A 17,426-nucleotide genomic window follows, 5' to 3' on the forward strand; every position below is an offset into this window, starting at 1 on the left:
CCCCTCACCCTATTTCCTATCACGGTTTTAGAGTCCAATAAATGATAAAACGGTTTTTCATGAATCAACGAATGTGTGAAATTGCTTAAGGTTGCTAATGGAGCCCGAGTCTAGTGTGTTTGTCGGTTAACTGTTATTTGGCCTGTTTTACAGTTTTAAATGCAGCATGAGGTTAGATGTTTTCATTTTATAGTTCCGTGTGCATATTTTACTGTTTTATTGATTATGGATTGAATGACCGGGATATTAATACTATATGTTGTCTGTTTGGCATAAATTATCGTTTTGCTTGTTTGTATGTGATTGATAATACTGACTGAGGGAAAAGGCGAATGAAAGATTAAGTGAATGAAAATTGTGTAATGTGTTCAGCCTGACTAGATATCCTGGGAGATGGTGGACGGACCGGGTCCGTAGGGAACCCTACCGGGATTGTGGTCTCCCATACCGGACGGGGTATGGAGATCTTATGTGTTTTGGCGCCCATACCGGACGGGGTATGGGGACGGCCCGTTTCACCCTCATACCGGACGAGTTAATGAGGTTTATAGTTTTGGCGCCCATACCGGACGGGGTATGAGGACGGCCCTGGAATATGATTTCAAGTGTTAAGGATTAACGGGTAGCGGGATCCCTATGGATCCCCATGGATACTAGTGGGCTGGTGAATTAGGAAAATATGTTGTGAAACTATTGAATCACGAAGAGAGTGATAGGTATGATGTTATACAGTTCATATATATGTTTTCATGATGATGATGATGTTATTGCTTTCGTATATTGTTTTATGAATTTTCCCGATGTGAGTAAATGGTAAAGGTTTTATTTTCGATAAAAGGATTTGTTGTAAATTATGCTCCATTGGTCTTTTTGTGTTTTCTACCCACCTTTACTTCCGTGACGGTGAGATATCGTGATGTCTTTACTGGGCTAGTATAGCTCATTCCTCATTTAATCATTTCAGATCAAGAGGACATCGTTCCCGAGCCGGTTTCGCAGGAGGACGACGAAGGGGACGCCTAAAGACTCCATAGTCACATTCGTAGTTTTTACTTTCGAGTTTTCTCCCTTAGGTAGTTTGATCCTTTATATTTTGTGAGCACGTTTTTTGTTTTAGTGTAAGGGATGTTAATCGAATTTTTGATTTCGCTTCCGCATTTGATATTTTTAATATACATTCCATTATGAATTTTTGGGGCTGTTACATGAGTAGTGTGTATTCACATGTCATTGATAAATAATACTATGTAATACAGTGTATTTAATAACTTGTCGTAATTGTATAAAAGTTTTATCTCAAATATTAATTAAAAAAGTATGAAAAACGTTATCTATTTATTACTAAATCATACTTACTTATTGTTTGTATATTTTTGTTAAAATAATATCTCAACTAAATTGAGACTAAATATATAATTATCTTAAAATAATCAGACAATATTTATTACTTAAAAAATAATATTAAAATAAAATAAAATAAATAGTAATAAAATATAAGATCTAATTCTCTATTTAATATATTTGAATAAAAGATAAACGCAATTCAAATTCTTTGAGTAATATTTGATAACAACCATTAAGATATTTTTAAAGGACCGTATTGAAAAAACTTTTTGTTTTCATTCCTCAAGCATCTCTATCTATCTCATTATTAATTAAAATACCTATTTACTTCAAAAGTATATGTCTATTTTTTTTTTTTCTTTTCTTTTCCATCCATCCCCCTATTACTAATACAAATGATAAATAATAGTTAAATAAATATATATAAACATAAATTTTTTTATTAAGTATCAAGCTTTCGATCATAACAAAATTGAAGTCAAAACTGCTTAGAATAATACATAATAAATTTATAAACTAGTTTGAAGATTTACAAATGAGTTGCTATTTAACTAAAAATTAATAAAACAAGTGAGATTACATGATTGTTAAATTTTTTCGGTGATCTATCAAGTTATATAAGGAAAGTTAGAATATATTTAAATAGTCTGATATATGTTATAATTTAGTAATTGATGTTTTCAATTTGTTTTGAACAATAAACGTATTAATAAAAAAATTAAAAAAATTAAATCATATTTAGATAATTTAAAAAATAATTTTAAAAATGACTTTGATTAATTAATTAAAATAATATATTTAAACTAATTAATTAATTAGTCAAAATAATTATTGATTTTTTAAAATATTTAAATATGATTTAAATATGTTGAATTTCTTATAACAAATAAAAAAAATTGAAGGTATAAAATAATAAAAAAATAATGTTAAAATCAAATTATAATTAAAAAATATTAATGACCAAATTATTACAAGTGATAAATCCTGAAAACTAAGTTAATAATTTATTATAAAATTTAATATGAACTAATATATTCATAAAAATATTCATTTTTTTAATAAATTCGAAAAATAATTTTATAATTAAATGTGAGATTTTAATATTTTAAAAACAAGAAATTTGAAATTTTAATTTAATTTAAAAAATTTAGCTTAAAGTATAGTGACACGTGTAATAAGACTACTTTTGAGGGTTATAGTGATTATTTTAAAATATAATTCCTTTATTTCACTATTTGGACCCAAAGAAAAAGAAGAAGTAATTTCTCTTAACATTTTTCCTGAGACGGATTTACAAGATAAAATATAAAACATAATTTACCAAAAAATAAAACTTCGAAGAAGGGGGAGTGTGAGGCTGGTTGGGGTTTTAGGGTTTTGTAGGAGCATCACTGCGTCAGGTCGACAGCAGAAGGAAGGAGAAAAATGAAATCAGTGGTGGGGATGGTGGTGTCTAACAAAATGCAGAAGTCAGTGGTGGTAGCGGTGGACAGACTTTTCCACAACAAGGTCTACAATCGCTACGCCAAGCGTACCTCCAAATTCATGGCCCACGATGAGAAAAACCAATGCAACATCGGCGATCGAGTAATATATATTCTTCTTCTTCGTCTTCTATCTAATAATTTTCATTAAAGAATTCATCTTCCAAGTCCTCTTGAATTCGCCTTTTGATAAGTGTTTTAATTCGACGAGAGCTCGAGAAATTCATAGTCCATAATTGTAAATTTTGAAACGAAATGATGTTTCAGGTTAAATTGGATCCTTCAAGACCATTGAGCAAGCGTAAGCATTGGGTTGTTGCTGAGATTCTCAAGAAAGCTCGCATTTATACGCCTCCATCTCGATCAGCTGACCCTACTACAGATTCAACTGTCAAACCGTCATCATCTCCACCCTCTTAGGTTTCTTACATGAGCATTACTCCTTTTCTCTTCTTTTTTTAATGCTTCTGAATTTCAGTCTTCTAATACTTGATAATTTATTATCTTCATACAAGAGGGTTATTTATGAATCACAAGGCTTTCGTGCAGCTGAAAACTCGTTGATTCTTCCTATTAGAGAAGGATTACGGTGATACATTAGTTTTCCTTCAGAAAGATAGCGCTTAGTTGGTTTCATGCCATCTATGAGCTTAGGTACAACATTCCATATTATAATAGTTAAAACTCGTTGATTCTTCCTATTAGAGAAGGATTACGGTGATACATTAGTTTTCCTTCAAAAAGATAGCACTTAGTTGGTTTCATGCCATCTATGAGCTTAGGTACCGACAACATTCCATATTATGATAGTTAAAACTCGTTGATTCTTCCTATTAGAGAAGGATGACAGTGATACATTAGTTTTCCTTCAGAAAGATAGCGCTTAGTTGGTTTCATGCCATCTATGAGCTTAGGTCCCGACAACATTCCATATTATAATAGTTGAGCTTGAGTTTAGGTAGCGATTCTTGCTTCAGGGGTTTACAACTAGAGTATCAAGTTTTATTAATCTTTTATTAGGATATACTGTGGTCTTATTATGTCCTCAGAGGTTTATTTCTCACTCTTTGCGAGAAATTATTGGAAATATGTTGATTTTTTTTTTCTCTTTCTGGCATTCTGTTCTTTGATTTTTCTGGAGGACTTCTCAAAAATGCTTTTGGAGGAAAATATTGCTTAAATGAAAAATATTATTGTTAGGATTCTGTGGGCATTACTGATAAGTCGTTTATATTTTAGAGCTCTTGAATTTTCTCAGCAATTTATCTTTCATTTATTTTACCCAGCTACAAATTATGTAAACTTAAAAAATAAACCAAAAAATATTACTAGTTTTTAAATAAAATATTAATCCAATAAGAATTTCAGTAATGTTTCCTAAAATATATATGTAAAATAATACTGTAGGAGTTAAATTAATTCTTGTGGACTTCACCTTATAGCTAGCACCCTTCCCTGCGGTTATTTGGTTTATGAAGAAAATATTTGATCACACTGATGTCCTGTTTGGTTCAGTTCCCACGCTCCATTCTTTGTTATTTCCGTTCCTAATTTTCATATTACTTGTGATGGGTGGAATTAGAATCTCATGAGTCATTTGTACTTGATCAATCTCAGTTCCCTCTTGAATTTCTCACGGATGCTGGTTGATCAAAAAATAAATTGTATTTTAATTTTCACTCTCATGCTAATACAGAAATTGAGAGTGAGAATTTGCTAGAAATGGAATAACAATTGAACCTAATGTCATTATTCTTGCCATTAGATTTTCCCTCCTAAGATTCTTCCTGCTGTTTGCAATGAGGTTGCCACGTACTTTGGCAGTAAAGTAGCTGAATTGGATCGTATAAGTGGAAAGCTTGTGTCAGATTCAGATATAGATGTGATTCTCTAGGATGGATGGTGTATGGTTCAAGGAAATCCTCGAATAGCATGGGTCTCTTAAATTTGGAAGATATGTTTAATAACTGACCAAACTGTTAGTTGCACTTAAACTTTTGTTGTTTCCGTTACTAAGAACAAACGTTGTTACTTGTTACAATAAATGTCAACTTTTAGAGATCTGTTTTTTGTTGGTAAAATAAAATGGTTCAACAATTCATAATAGTGAGAGTTTGAGGTATGAAGTGCATACTGAAATATCACACTGAATTTTAGTAACTTTTTGCAAAATGGAAAATAATATTTGAATTGAATGGTGACGTAATGTTATTAAAAGCTTCTTATAGCTTATTTCTCCTTACAATTTTTTCTTTTGGTTATTTTGCAATTCTTCTGTTTCCTAATGTGGAAAGTAATTTTCCTTTTAATTTTGTTAACCTGCACTCACGGCATTATAAGTGCAACTGTGAGCAAAGATTTTTTTGATTGGTTTTTATTTTTCTCTCATCTTTTGGTGGTAGTGGGTAGAATTGGAAGAAAAAAAAAGGCATGGAAACATGAGATCAAGACATCTATAGTGTTCCACTTCAGCACTGTGACCCTAATATTTCTTTCGCTCTTTCTGACAGGTGGAACTCAATTTGAGATAGTTGAAATACTCAGAAGGTTTTGAGTAACGTCTCTTCTCACGGACAGATGGTTCAAAATTAATATTTCTTCTTGTGTTTATGAATTTCCTTTACTCGTGGATACATGACTCTTTAATTGAGAAATACAAATTTTGTTCTTCACCTTCTATAATTTCCTTTCAACCATTGTTGTATGCACTGATCTCTATGGTTACCGTCTCCCGTTGTTGTTTCTTTATTAGAATCTTAAAGCATTAGTTCTCTGTTTATGTCTTAATATGGGAAGTCGTCATTATTTTATCCGAAAGAAATCCTTAGTTCCCTTTTTCTGTCTTAATATGGGAAGTCATTGTTATTTTTCTTAGAAAGAAATGTACACGTGACGGTAAATTGATTCGTTTCTTGCCAATTGTTCTTTGCATATGGAAACTCCGTGGCTTTGGTACGTTGACAACATGACAGTTTCTTCACTGCCACGTGCAGCTTGTAACATAGCGTGCCACTGTCATAGGAGTTCCACCTGCTATCCTTAGCATGAAATTCACTCTATGAGTGCTTTTAGTTTTCATCATTCCTAGCTATGCTTTTAGTCTCTCTGGAATTCCGCAGTCATTCTGCCTCCGGTCATGGATTCGAGGCCATCATCTCCTCCAAAATCTCCTAATTCAAGCCTTCCTCAAAAAAGGGTCCGTAGAGATAGAAAACCAAAGCCCTATAGAGGTGTTAGAATGAGGGCTTGGGGCAAATGGGTGTCTGAAATAAGGATTCCAAAAACGGGAAGAAGGATATGGCTGGGCTCCTATGATGCCCCAGAAAAGGCAGCTCGAGCCTATGATGCTGCCCAATATTGCATTCGTGGTGATGGTGGTCCATTTAATTTTCCAGCAAATAAAAAGCCACAGCTTCCTGAGGGTTCTTTGGATTCTTTGTCAAAGGAGGATATACAAACTATTGCAACAAACTTTGCAGCAGGTGCATCAGCCTCCTCACCAGTTGCTGCACCTGCAACAACTCAGGTATCTGTTAATACACCAGCTTCCTTTGATTTTCCAGTTTCAGGTTCCTGTGTGACTAAATCTGAGGTGGCTGGGGAACCTTATTTTCCATCAACTGCCATCGAAGAAGCTGCCAATTCAGTGGAAAATTTACAGCTAGATGATTTCCTCATGCTGGACATAGAATGGATAAGTGACTTACTTTAGGAGATTCTGCAGTTTTTGCTTTGTAAATAACAAATCTCCCTATATTTCCTTATTGCATGTTTGCTATGCCTAGTCTCCCTGGAAGGTAATACTTGTTTTTTTCTCATCAGCCTCCACGTTTTTAATTTGTTCGTCCTTTTTGTATCAGTGCTTCTTGATTACATGTTAATATGGTATCTGGTTCTACTGTAGATTCTCTCACGCTGTCTGGTAGTTGTCAAATAATTGATGTTATTGACTATAAAGAAAATGGTGGAAGTTCTTGATCTATGCAGAGATGATATACAGAAGTACTTAAATTGCTTTAGTAGTTACAATAGTTAATTTCAACCACGATTCCATGGCCAATTTTGTTTTACTGCAGCGTATATGTGGTGTGGTTTATATAAATTTTGCAAACTAATTTACCAAAGAACATGGAATATTTATTTCGATTGGCAACTACGTAGCATAAACTAATTTATTAAAGAACCCTAATAATCAAAATCATTATATGTAAATCTGTAATGAAACTACAAAAGGAAGGCTGCGGATTCTACTGCAATGGCATGAACTCCTCTTTTAATTGAGCAAGGATCACCCTGGATCTTCGCAATGCAACTTCTATTTGTTGCGGAGAGTTTTTGAAGGCAATAGTTGGGAGACTTGCACTTCAAACAGCATCCTTTGACAAAATCTTTGTTGTTTGCGTTGCAATTTTCTTCTGCTACAAACTCTCACTTGGCAGTTCAATTCTGCTGAAGCTGTAACATTTATTTAATCCTTGAATTCTCATGACATTCCTCACCTCTTCTACGGCGAGCCAATTATCAGAATCAGCATGGATCATGCTCAGTAAGGTATAGTTGGCAGCATTATCTGGTTCTGATTTGATAAGTTCATTTGCTAGTGTCTTTGCTAGGTCCAACCTTCCATGAGCTTTACAAGCCCATACCAGAGAGCTCCAAATTTTTCCGGTTGTCTTCATGGGCAATTTCCTCAGAACATCACATGCTTCTTCTATCTTCCCAGACTTACCAAGAAGATCTATATAGCATGCATAATGATCTACATTAACTTGCATCCTCTGGTCTTTTAAAGCATGATTAAATATCATTTGTCCCTCCTCTAGTAGACTAGAGTAGTTGCAAGCTGATAGAACTGCCAGCAATGTTATAGCATCCACTTCTATTTTTCTGTCTTGCATCGAATAAAAGATTCCCAAAGCTCTTTTCCCATAACCATGCAGGCCATAAGCACTAATCAATGAGCTCCATGACACAGGATCTTGAACAGACATTTCTTCGAAGATTTTATTGGAAGCCACCAGACAACCGCATTTGGAATACATATCTATTAGTGCATTTCCTATGAAAGTGTTAAAATTTAAGCCAGATTTCAGAATATAGTTGTGGACTCCACATCCATGATTGGTTGAAGATAGGGTAGTGCAGAGAGATATCAGTGCTAACAATGTTACAGAGTTGGGTTGAATTCCTTTAACTCGCATTTGATTGAAAAGCGTCATTGCTTCATTGCAATGCCCTCGTGCAGCATAGCTTCCAATCATTGAACTCCACACCACAACATCTTTGGTTTCTGATCTCTCAAAGACTAGCCTAGCAGGACGCAGTGTCTTCCCTACTCTGCAATACATGCTGATAAGAGCAGCTGACAAGTGCTGATCCGAGAACAACCCACGTCGAAAAACATACCCATGAATCTCTTTCCCTCGCTTACAACAGCTAGATTCCGCACAGGCTGGCAACACAGTGAGCAAAGTTACCCGGTTAGGCGTAAGCCCTTCACTCCGCATTGCTAGAAAGCAATCAATCGCCATTGAGTACCGACGATCCGCAGTACAGCCTGCTATTACGGCTGTCCAAGACACCTCATTTTTCACCTCCATGTGATAAAAAACACGTAATGCCGTGGACGAGTCATGACACTTGAAGTACATGTCAACCAGAGCTGTTGACAAGAAAACGGATTGGGGGATCCTCTCATCAAGAACAACTAGACCATGAAGTGCTCTTCCTAGTCTGCTCTCCTGGTTACGTGCACAGAGGGATAAAACACCAGCAATCATCTCTGGTTTTGGTACAAAACGAAGCGAGTACATTTCATGAATCATTTGCGATGCTTTGAAGAGACACACACTTCGAGTATAGTAATTTATCAAGGAAGAATATGAAACTGTATCTCTTTCGGGCATTGTGACAAACAGTTTGTGCGCCAGATCGGGATGATTGAATTTACAATACATAGATATGAGAGAATTGGATATGACAGTATTTGAATCGTAACCAGACTTGATGGCAAAGCAATGAAGCTGGAGGCCCAAGTGGATGGCATGTAGACAAGAGCATGCTTTGACTAGTGAAGGAAGAGTGGAGAAGATTGGTGAAGGGGGAAAGTAATTTACCAAGTGTTTGAGTTGGTTGTAGATGTCATGCATTGGTTGTTTTGAGTGAGGAACAAAAGTTTCAACACAAAAAGGTTCGATCTAATCTTCCGCCCTGTACCAAGAAGCTAGGTTGGTGAGTTAATGGTAAATCAAATTTCTCTCTTTTATCTGTCGGGAAAAAAAATTAAATATTAAATATGGTAAATTATATTTTAATTCCAAATCAATTCTACATCTAATTTAAATTAATTATTTTCTTAATTCATTTATTAATAATATTATTGATATAGAACTGAAAATATGAGAGAATTAATTATAAAAATTCTCACGTATTAGCAATAGTTTAAGGATTAAGTTTTTAGAATCAATGATTTAGATACATGGAATTATTAAAACAGTTATAGTGGAATCTGAGTCATCATAATAAGATTCTTTTTTGGTTATTGGCTATGTTATAAAGAAACACTAATTTAGCAAACACTAAAAAGAACAAGCACTTTTATGTAAGTTTATATAAGCAGTTTTCAGCTGCTTTTGATATTAACCTATACATAATATGTGTACATGTGTACATATATATATATATATATATATATATATAATTCTAATATACAGAAGCAGTGTAGTGTATCTTTTGGTTTCTTATAAAAGCAAGTGGGTGAAATATCAGAATGATGTCCCTCTTGCTTTGTTTAATTGTGAACAAAATATTTTACTCACAAAATTCTTAGATTCTCTAGAAAATACAAGAGAGCTTACTTATCTTTATTACTATAATCAAAACTTGAAAATAACAGTTAATATTATACATGAATTTACCCCTTTCTATCAATATTAAAATTTTGAATTAAGACATTTTTTATAGTAATTTAAGTTATAATCTTATATAAATAATTACTTTATTTTTGAGATATACGGAAGTATATAGATAGCCAACATGAAAATGATCAAGCATATGGTATGACCTTACTCACTTGGAGGCTAAGCCAAAAATAATAAGATGTGATAGGGTTTGGCAAATTACTTTTGGGTCTGGATTCAAAGTGCAACAGTATTGTTGATGTGTCTTGAATTTTGGTGATATTTATTTGTATTTTTGAGATAATTAATTTGGATTTACTTTGTATCTATCATAAGAAATATTTGATATATATTTTATAAAGTTTTTATTTGTAAAAAATTTCATTAGTCTTTTTATAAATAGATTTGCTAACCAATTAGTGATGTACTCTTAAATTACATAGTGAAATTATTTCTTATCAGTTTTACTCCTGGATATAGGCACACTGCCGAACTATGTAAAATTCTTGTGTTATTTTCTTTCTACTTTTATTTTGATGTGATTGTGCATGCTTTATGAATTAATTTTTCCCAATAAGTGATATCAGAACTCAGGTTTCAGCTAGGTTAGAGAGAGAAAGTAGATCAGTCAGTGAAGAAAAAAAAATTAAATCTGGCTTTTTTTTTGTGTGCCCACTACGACCTAAAGACAGTGAATTGCGCGGAGAGGCCGAATGGCGGACGACGCGACTTGAAGGGACGAAATGGTTCGTGCTCAGATATGTTCGACTAGATCGCCAAGGGAGAAAGCTGGCTTGCGTGAGTGACAACCAATGAAATCTAACCTGAAATAGAGAAGCTCAGACGCGCGGCGACTTACACAAAGAAAATCGATTTGCTCAAAGAGGAGGGCCGGAGAAGAGAAACCAAAGGTGGATCCACAACGTCCGACCCCGTTTGTGCACGAAACCAAAACTAGAGAGGGAAAACACGCGCTGGAGAAGACAAACCAGTGCCGCGACTGTAGCGCCCGGACCGAGAAGGAAAAAAAAAAAAGCCACGTCGGCAGGCCCGGTCAGCATCCCGGCCAACCGGGGCCTGCCACGTGGCAAGACTACGTCGCTCCGGAACGGACCACGTTGGCGATCCGCGTGGGCGCGATCGGACGGCCCAGATTCAATCAAAAACGAACGGCCCAAATTAAAACAAAATGGACGGCAGAGATCAAAAGACAAGGGGTTATAAATAGAACCCCCACACCAGACCACAAACCCTAGCCGCCTGCCGCCTGCCGCTCGCCGGAGAAGACGAACCAGAGGCCGACCGCCGCCACCCGCCGCCGCAACGGGGAAATTTCCGACCGCCGATCGAGGTAAATTTCATACCCCCGACTCGTTTTTCCACGCTGATTCCTCCTGTGGCCAAATCGAAGCCAAAATCCCGGCCAGACGGCCGGAATACGCGGCCGAAGACCAGCGGCGCCGCCGCGCCCCCTCTCGGTTTTTGCCTCCGACGAGGCCCTTCCCGGCCTCCGTTTGATGCAATTTTTATATCACCGTGATCACCATTCTTTTCTCTACAGGTTGACCGGAGCCGAATCACCAAACCACGAACCTCGCCGGAGAGCCGCCGCCGGTAAGCTTCGCTTCTCCGTGATTTTTTGGCCCCCCGAAGGCCCTAGGGTTGTTTTCTCGCAGGGACCGATGTGGGTGTGGCCGAATTCGGCCAGAAACGGCCGAAACAGCGAATCCGAGGCGAATCGCCGCCGTGCCGGAGTTGCGATATTGGCCAAAAAGGGGCCCTGAGCCTAATTTGAGATTTTTTTGGAATACGTGCAGGTACCGTTAGTGTGTTTCAATTCCCCGGGAAAAATTTAGGGAAAATTAGGGACGGCCTGTAGGCGCACTGTGAATCGTATTCGGATCCTGAAAACAAGTAAGGACCCCTCACCCTATTTCCTATCACGGTATTAAAGTTCAAAATGATAAAACGGTATTTCTTGAATTAACGCATGTGTGAAATTGCTTAAGGTTGCTAATGGAGCCCGAGTCTAGTGTGATTGATGATTTACTGTTATTTGGCCTGTTTTACAGCTTTAAATGCATTATGAGGTTTGATGTGTTCATTTTATAGTTTCGAGTGCATATATTACTATTTTATTAATTATGGGTTGAATGACTGAAGAACTGATACTGTATGTTGTCTGTTTGGCATGAATTACGATTTGTTTGTTTAAATGTGAATTGATGATGCTTATTGAGGAAAAGGAAAATGAAAGATTGTGTAGACTGATAATTGTATGATGGGGTCAGCCTGACTAGATATCCTGAGAGATGGTGGACGGACCGGGTCCGTAGGGAACCCTACCGGGATTGTGGTCTCACATGCCGGACGGGGTATGGAGATCTTATGATTTTGGCGCCCATACCGGACGGGGTATGGGGACGGCCCGTTTCACCCTCATACTGGACGGGGTATTGAGGTTTATGGTTTTGGCGCCCATACCGGACGGGGTATGGGGACGGCCCTGGAAACTGATTATGAATGTTAAAGGTTAACGGGTAGCGGGACCCCTAGGGACCCCCATGGATACTAGTAGGCTGGTAAATGAGAAAAAGATATGTTGTATAATGATTGAATTACAAAAGGCGTGATAAGTGCTATGTTTTACAGCTTATATTATTCCATGATTGTGATAATGTTATTGTTTTCTTATATTGTTTCATGAATTCCACCGAGGTAAGTGGATGGTAAATGTTTTATCATAAATAAAAGGATTTGTTGTAAATCATGCTCCATTGGTCTTTTGTGTTTTTCTACCCACCTTTACCTCCGTGACGGTGAGATATCGTGATGTTCTTGCTGGGCTAGTGTAGCTCACTCCTTATTTAACCATTTCAGATCATGAAGACATGGTTCCCGAGCCCGTTCCGCAGGAGGACGACGAAGGGGATGCCTAGAGATTCTGTAGTCATACTCATAGTTTTATTTTCGAGTTTCTCTTTTAGTTAGTTTAATCTTTTATATTTTAAGTACGTTTTTGGTTTTCGTGTATTGTTAACTGAAATTTTGATCTCGCTTCCGCATTTGATATTTTTGAATATAAAATTTCATTTTAAATTTCTGGGGCTGTTACAGCGACACCTAGTTAGCGCGATGCTCGATTTGTGGCGTTTTCGACAATTTTTTAGCATGTTTTTACTAGATCTGTGTCGGATTCGTCGAGTTGCATGTTCTTGTGCATTTTTTAGTTTTTTTTTACAGCAACAAGAGGCGGCTAGTAGGCACGCGTGACAGCTCCAGTGGCTGAAGCTGTGACAGTGCGTAGAAGAGTGTGTGGTGGCGCGTGCGTTGTTCTGGTGGTTGCGTTTGGTGATTTTCTATGCAATGGTGACTCCCCGTGAGTGTTTTTTGTTTTCTGATAGTATTTTTTTTCTATCTGTTTGATTTTTGGTTCACAGTCTAGGGATTCGAGATGACATCCACAAAGTATAAGATAGAGAAGTTTAATGGTTGTACAAGTTTCAATATGTGAAAGATTAGAATGAGATCGTCCTTGATACTACAAGGTTTGTGGGGATAGTTGAAGAAAGATATCCTAATGGTATAAGAGAATCAAAAAATACAAGTATGTAGGATAGAGCCTTATGTGTAATTTTTATGATTGTCAATGACAATATTCTACAAGATATTGTTGAAGAGATTTCAACTTCAGCTACATGGAAGAAACTAGAAGAGTTGTACTATGTAAAATTGCTGACGAACCGTCTTTATATGAAGAAAAGACTGTATAATTTCAGAATGAATAGCACATTGATGAGTTTAGTTCTTTAATTATGGACTTGAATAACATAGATATTAAGATTGAAAATGATGATCAAACATTGATTGTTCTGTGTTCACTATTATTTTCTTGTGAGACTTTTGTTGATACTCTATTGTATGAAAAATTTAGTATTTCACTAGAGAATGTTAGTAACGCACTAAAATCGAAAAATTTACGAAAGAACTTTACTGAATATAAAATAAAAGGGGAAGGTTTGGTAAGTAGGGGAAGGATACAGAGAATGGGTAAATCAAAATTTAAAGGTAATAAGGGAAATTATTTTGAGTGTGGGGAGAAAGGTTGCTTTAGGAGAGATTGTCCTATGATGAAGGAAGGAAAAGAGCAGGAGAGTTCTGCTAATATAGTCGACATAGATAATTTTGATGATTGTGATAGCAACAGTGTTGAGGTAGTTCTATCTATGAATTCAGATCATAGAAATAACTTCTGAATTCTTGATTCTAGTGCTACATTCCACATGTGTCCACATAGGCATTAGTTTGCTACTTACGAGCAAATGAGTGGTGCCGTGTACATGAGAGATGACAGTTCGTTATCTGTAGGTAGGATTGGTAATATCAGATTAAGAATGTTTGATGGTATCATTAGGACTATTGAGTGTTGGCATATTCTTAGATGAAGAAGAATATGATTTTTCTTTCTACACTAGCAACTCTGGGTTATAAATATCATGTAGAGAATGATATTCTTAAAGTGTGTAAAGGCTCCAAAGTACTCATGAAAAACAGTTTAGAATCTATATTGTATGCTCTTTAAGGAAAAGTAGTTTCAGAGGAAGCTAATGCAGCATCAAAGTGCAGTAATAAGAATTAGTTGTGACATCTGCGTTTGGGTTATGAGTGATAAAGGGTTATCTGTTTTGAGCAGTCATAGTTTATTGAATGGGTATAAAGAAGGAACTTTGAGTTTCTGTGAACACTGTGTGTTTGACAAGCAAACCAAAGTGAAATTTAATAAAAAGACAATGTACAAGACCAGAAGTAAGTTAGATTCTGTTCACTCTGATCTATAATATCTATACAGAGTTTCCTTTAAAGTGGTGCTAGGTACTTTATGACATTGATTGATAATTACTTTAGGAAGGTATGAGTGTATTTTTTAAAATCCAAGGAAGGGGTATTTTCAACATTTTTCAGATGGAAGACCATGATTGAGATGCAGACAGAGAGAAAAATTAAGTGTCTTAGGACTAATAATGAGTTGAAATTTACAATCATGAATTTGATGATTTCTGTAGTACGGAAGGTATGATGAGAAACCGCACTTGTGTTAGGACACCATAACAGAATGATATTGCAAAACATGTGAATAAGACGTTTTGTGATAGGGCACGAAACTGTTGTCTCATTTAGGTGTGGGACATGAATTTTTGATTGAAGCTATGAATACTGCTAGTTTTTTAGTTAATAGATCTCTATCCACAGCTATTGAGAGTAAAACTACTTTTGAGGGATGGTCTAGGTCACATGCTGATTACTCTAAGTTGAGAGTGTTTGGTTGTCCTGTTTATATTTATGTTGGGGATGGTAAGTTTGAGCCGAGGGCAAATAAGTGCATATTTCTAGGGTATGCATATGGAGTAAAAGGTCACAGGTTGTGGTGTAATGATCCTAAATATTCAGGGTTAATTATCAGTAAAGATGTGACATTTAATGAGTCTGTCTCATTAGACAGTCAGAAGGAAAAAACAATAGCAGAATCAAATCACGGAGTTAGAGTACAAGTAGAGTTAGAAGTTCAGTACAATGGTTCAAGGAACGAAGTGCATGATTTTAATCAAAAGGGTGATAGTGCACCTGATCAACAACAATTATATAATATTGCCACAGACAGGGAGAGAAAACAGATTAGACGACTGCGGAGGTATGAGAATCTGACTGCATATAACTTATCAGTTGCAGAGTCAGTTGATTTACATGAACCAGAGAGTTCATATGCTGATTAGATAATTGGGATTGTGTGTGAAGAACTTGATAGTAGATGTCACTTTGTTCAAGGATCAGATAAAAAGTTTAGGTGCGACTTAAACTTGGCTGAAGTATGTGATACTCAATAACTCCATAGTAGGGGGGCATGTTGGCAAACGACGCGACAAAATGGTTAGCTGCTTTGATGATAAAGAACATTCAAGTCAAGAGAAAGATTTGTTGATGTGTCTTGAATTTTGGTGATATTTATCTATATTTTAGGGATAATTTATTTAGATTTTCTCTGTATTTATCTTAGAAAATATTTACTGTATATCTTATAAAGTTTTTATTTGTAAAAAACTTTGGTAGTCTCTCTATAAATATGTTTACTAATCTATTGGTGATGTACTTTCAGATTATATAGTGAAATTCTTTCTTGCCGATCTTACCCGTGGATGTACCCACATTACCGAATCACGTAAAATTCTTGTGTTCTTTTCTTTTTATTTTTACTTTAATATGATTGTGCATGCTTTAGGGAGTAATTTTACACAACAAGTATTGTTGGGACGGGTCTTAGAGATGTCAACACCCTTATCCTCTGTTTGGATGTAATTATTTTATAGTTCATTAATGTAGGGTATGGTGGTGGGATGACAAAATCATATTTATTTACTCATGGTATAATTACTTTAGGGTGTTTAATGCTATCCAAAAAACAAAATTTGGGCAAATTTTTAAAATCATCGATTTGGTAGTTTTTAACAGGTTTATGTTCTTGTTCTAGTTATACTCTCATTAAATTTTATGAATTCCAATTTTATCTTTAAAAAAATACTTATTTTAGACTTCATTTTCCTTCTCAACAACTGTTTTTTTTTTCTTCTTTTCTTCTCTTCTTCTCCATATGTTTCCATTATTTTATTAGTTGAATAGATTAAAATTAATTAATAATAATATTTAAGTTATTTTTACAAATACTTAAATATAATTTAATTATTATTTATTAAAAATGGAGTGAAAATAAAAAATAAAAAATATTAAAAATTAATTTATAATAAAAAATATTATAAATTAAATTATAATAAATATAAAATTTAATATATAAATTTAAATTTATTTTATATTTTAATATAATTAATTTATAAATATTAATCAGTTAAAATAAATATCTTATAAATGAATGGGTAAAAACCTAAACACCAAACAAAGTCCAACTCCAAACAAATGGATGAAAAGTTAAATAACTTATATTAATTATGTATGTATTATTAAGATGATGATTGAAATAAATAACTTGATTAAATATATTTATAATATTTAATTATTTAAAAATTATTAAAACTAAAAATTATTCTAAATAAAATTTATTTATTTACTTTATTTATAACATAAAAATTATAATAATAAAGATTATGTAATAGATAATTTTTTAAATTAAATTAATTTTTTATATTAACTGTAAAAAAATAAATTTTTATTCTTTATAAAAAATTCATTTTTTTTTGATATTTTTTTAAAAATTCATTAAGAATTACAATTTAAATAATTTTTTAAATTAAATAATTTAATCACAAATTAAATAGATATTTTTTTTTCTTTTTTTTCTCTTAATATTATATATAATAATAAATAAATAAATTAATAATTTAACTTAATATATAATCATATTAATTTATCAATCTAAATAAAACATCTGTCATTATCATACATTAATGTACTGTCTTCACAAACATGTCATAACTTTATAATTACCATGTTACGCATCTATCATATATTATTTTATATTATTTACTCACCACAAAAATCATCCAAAGAGAACATTAAATGCAACCTCTGGATTGAGGACTAACCCTGTGCAGAATATTAGGAGAATGAAGATCTAGTTATAATTATGTTGAGTTATTTGAAGGACCTTTTCACTTTCTCCCAACCTCCTGCCATGGCAAATAACTAACACTAA

General features: G+C 34.5%; 3 protein-coding genes across 3 annotated transcripts; 2 read left to right on the forward strand and 1 right to left on the reverse strand.

Annotated features, from left to right (window-relative positions):
- The first annotated feature begins 2,661 nt into the window (after positions 1–2,661).
- LOC110811358 (uncharacterized) lies at positions 2,662–5,500 on the forward strand. The gene is made up of 3 exons (XM_022037841.2): positions 2,662–2,931; positions 3,096–3,248; positions 5,339–5,500. Exons 1-2 carry the CDS (start codon positions 2,770–2,772, stop codon positions 3,246–3,248), a joined length of 315 nt encoding a protein of 104 aa, XP_021893533.1. The 5' UTR covers positions 2,662–2,769; the 3' UTR covers positions 5,339–5,500.
- A 316-nt stretch (positions 5,501–5,816) lies between these two features.
- Positions 5,817–6,731, forward strand: LOC110811357 (Integrase-type DNA-binding superfamily protein). The gene has a single exon (XM_022037839.2). It carries the CDS (start codon positions 5,965–5,967, stop codon positions 6,538–6,540), a length of 576 nt encoding a protein of 191 aa, XP_021893531.1. The 5' UTR covers positions 5,817–5,964; the 3' UTR covers positions 6,541–6,731.
- A 366-nt stretch (positions 6,732–7,097) lies between these two features.
- LOC110811356 (PPR superfamily protein) lies at positions 7,098–9,105 on the reverse strand. Its single transcript, XM_022037838.2, has one exon. The coding sequence runs from the start codon at positions 8,975–8,977 to the stop codon at positions 7,247–7,249; it is 1,731 nt and encodes a 576-aa protein (XP_021893530.1). The 5' UTR covers positions 8,978–9,105; the 3' UTR covers positions 7,098–7,246.
- Positions 9,106–17,426: the final 8,321 nt, after the last annotated feature.

The sequence above is a fragment of the Carica papaya genome, chromosome 7, assembly GCF_054855325.1.
Source record: "Carica papaya isolate Zhongbai chromosome 7, ASM5485532v1, whole genome shotgun sequence".
In the NCBI taxonomy this organism is placed as follows: domain Eukaryota; kingdom Viridiplantae; phylum Streptophyta; class Magnoliopsida; order Brassicales; family Caricaceae; genus Carica; species Carica papaya.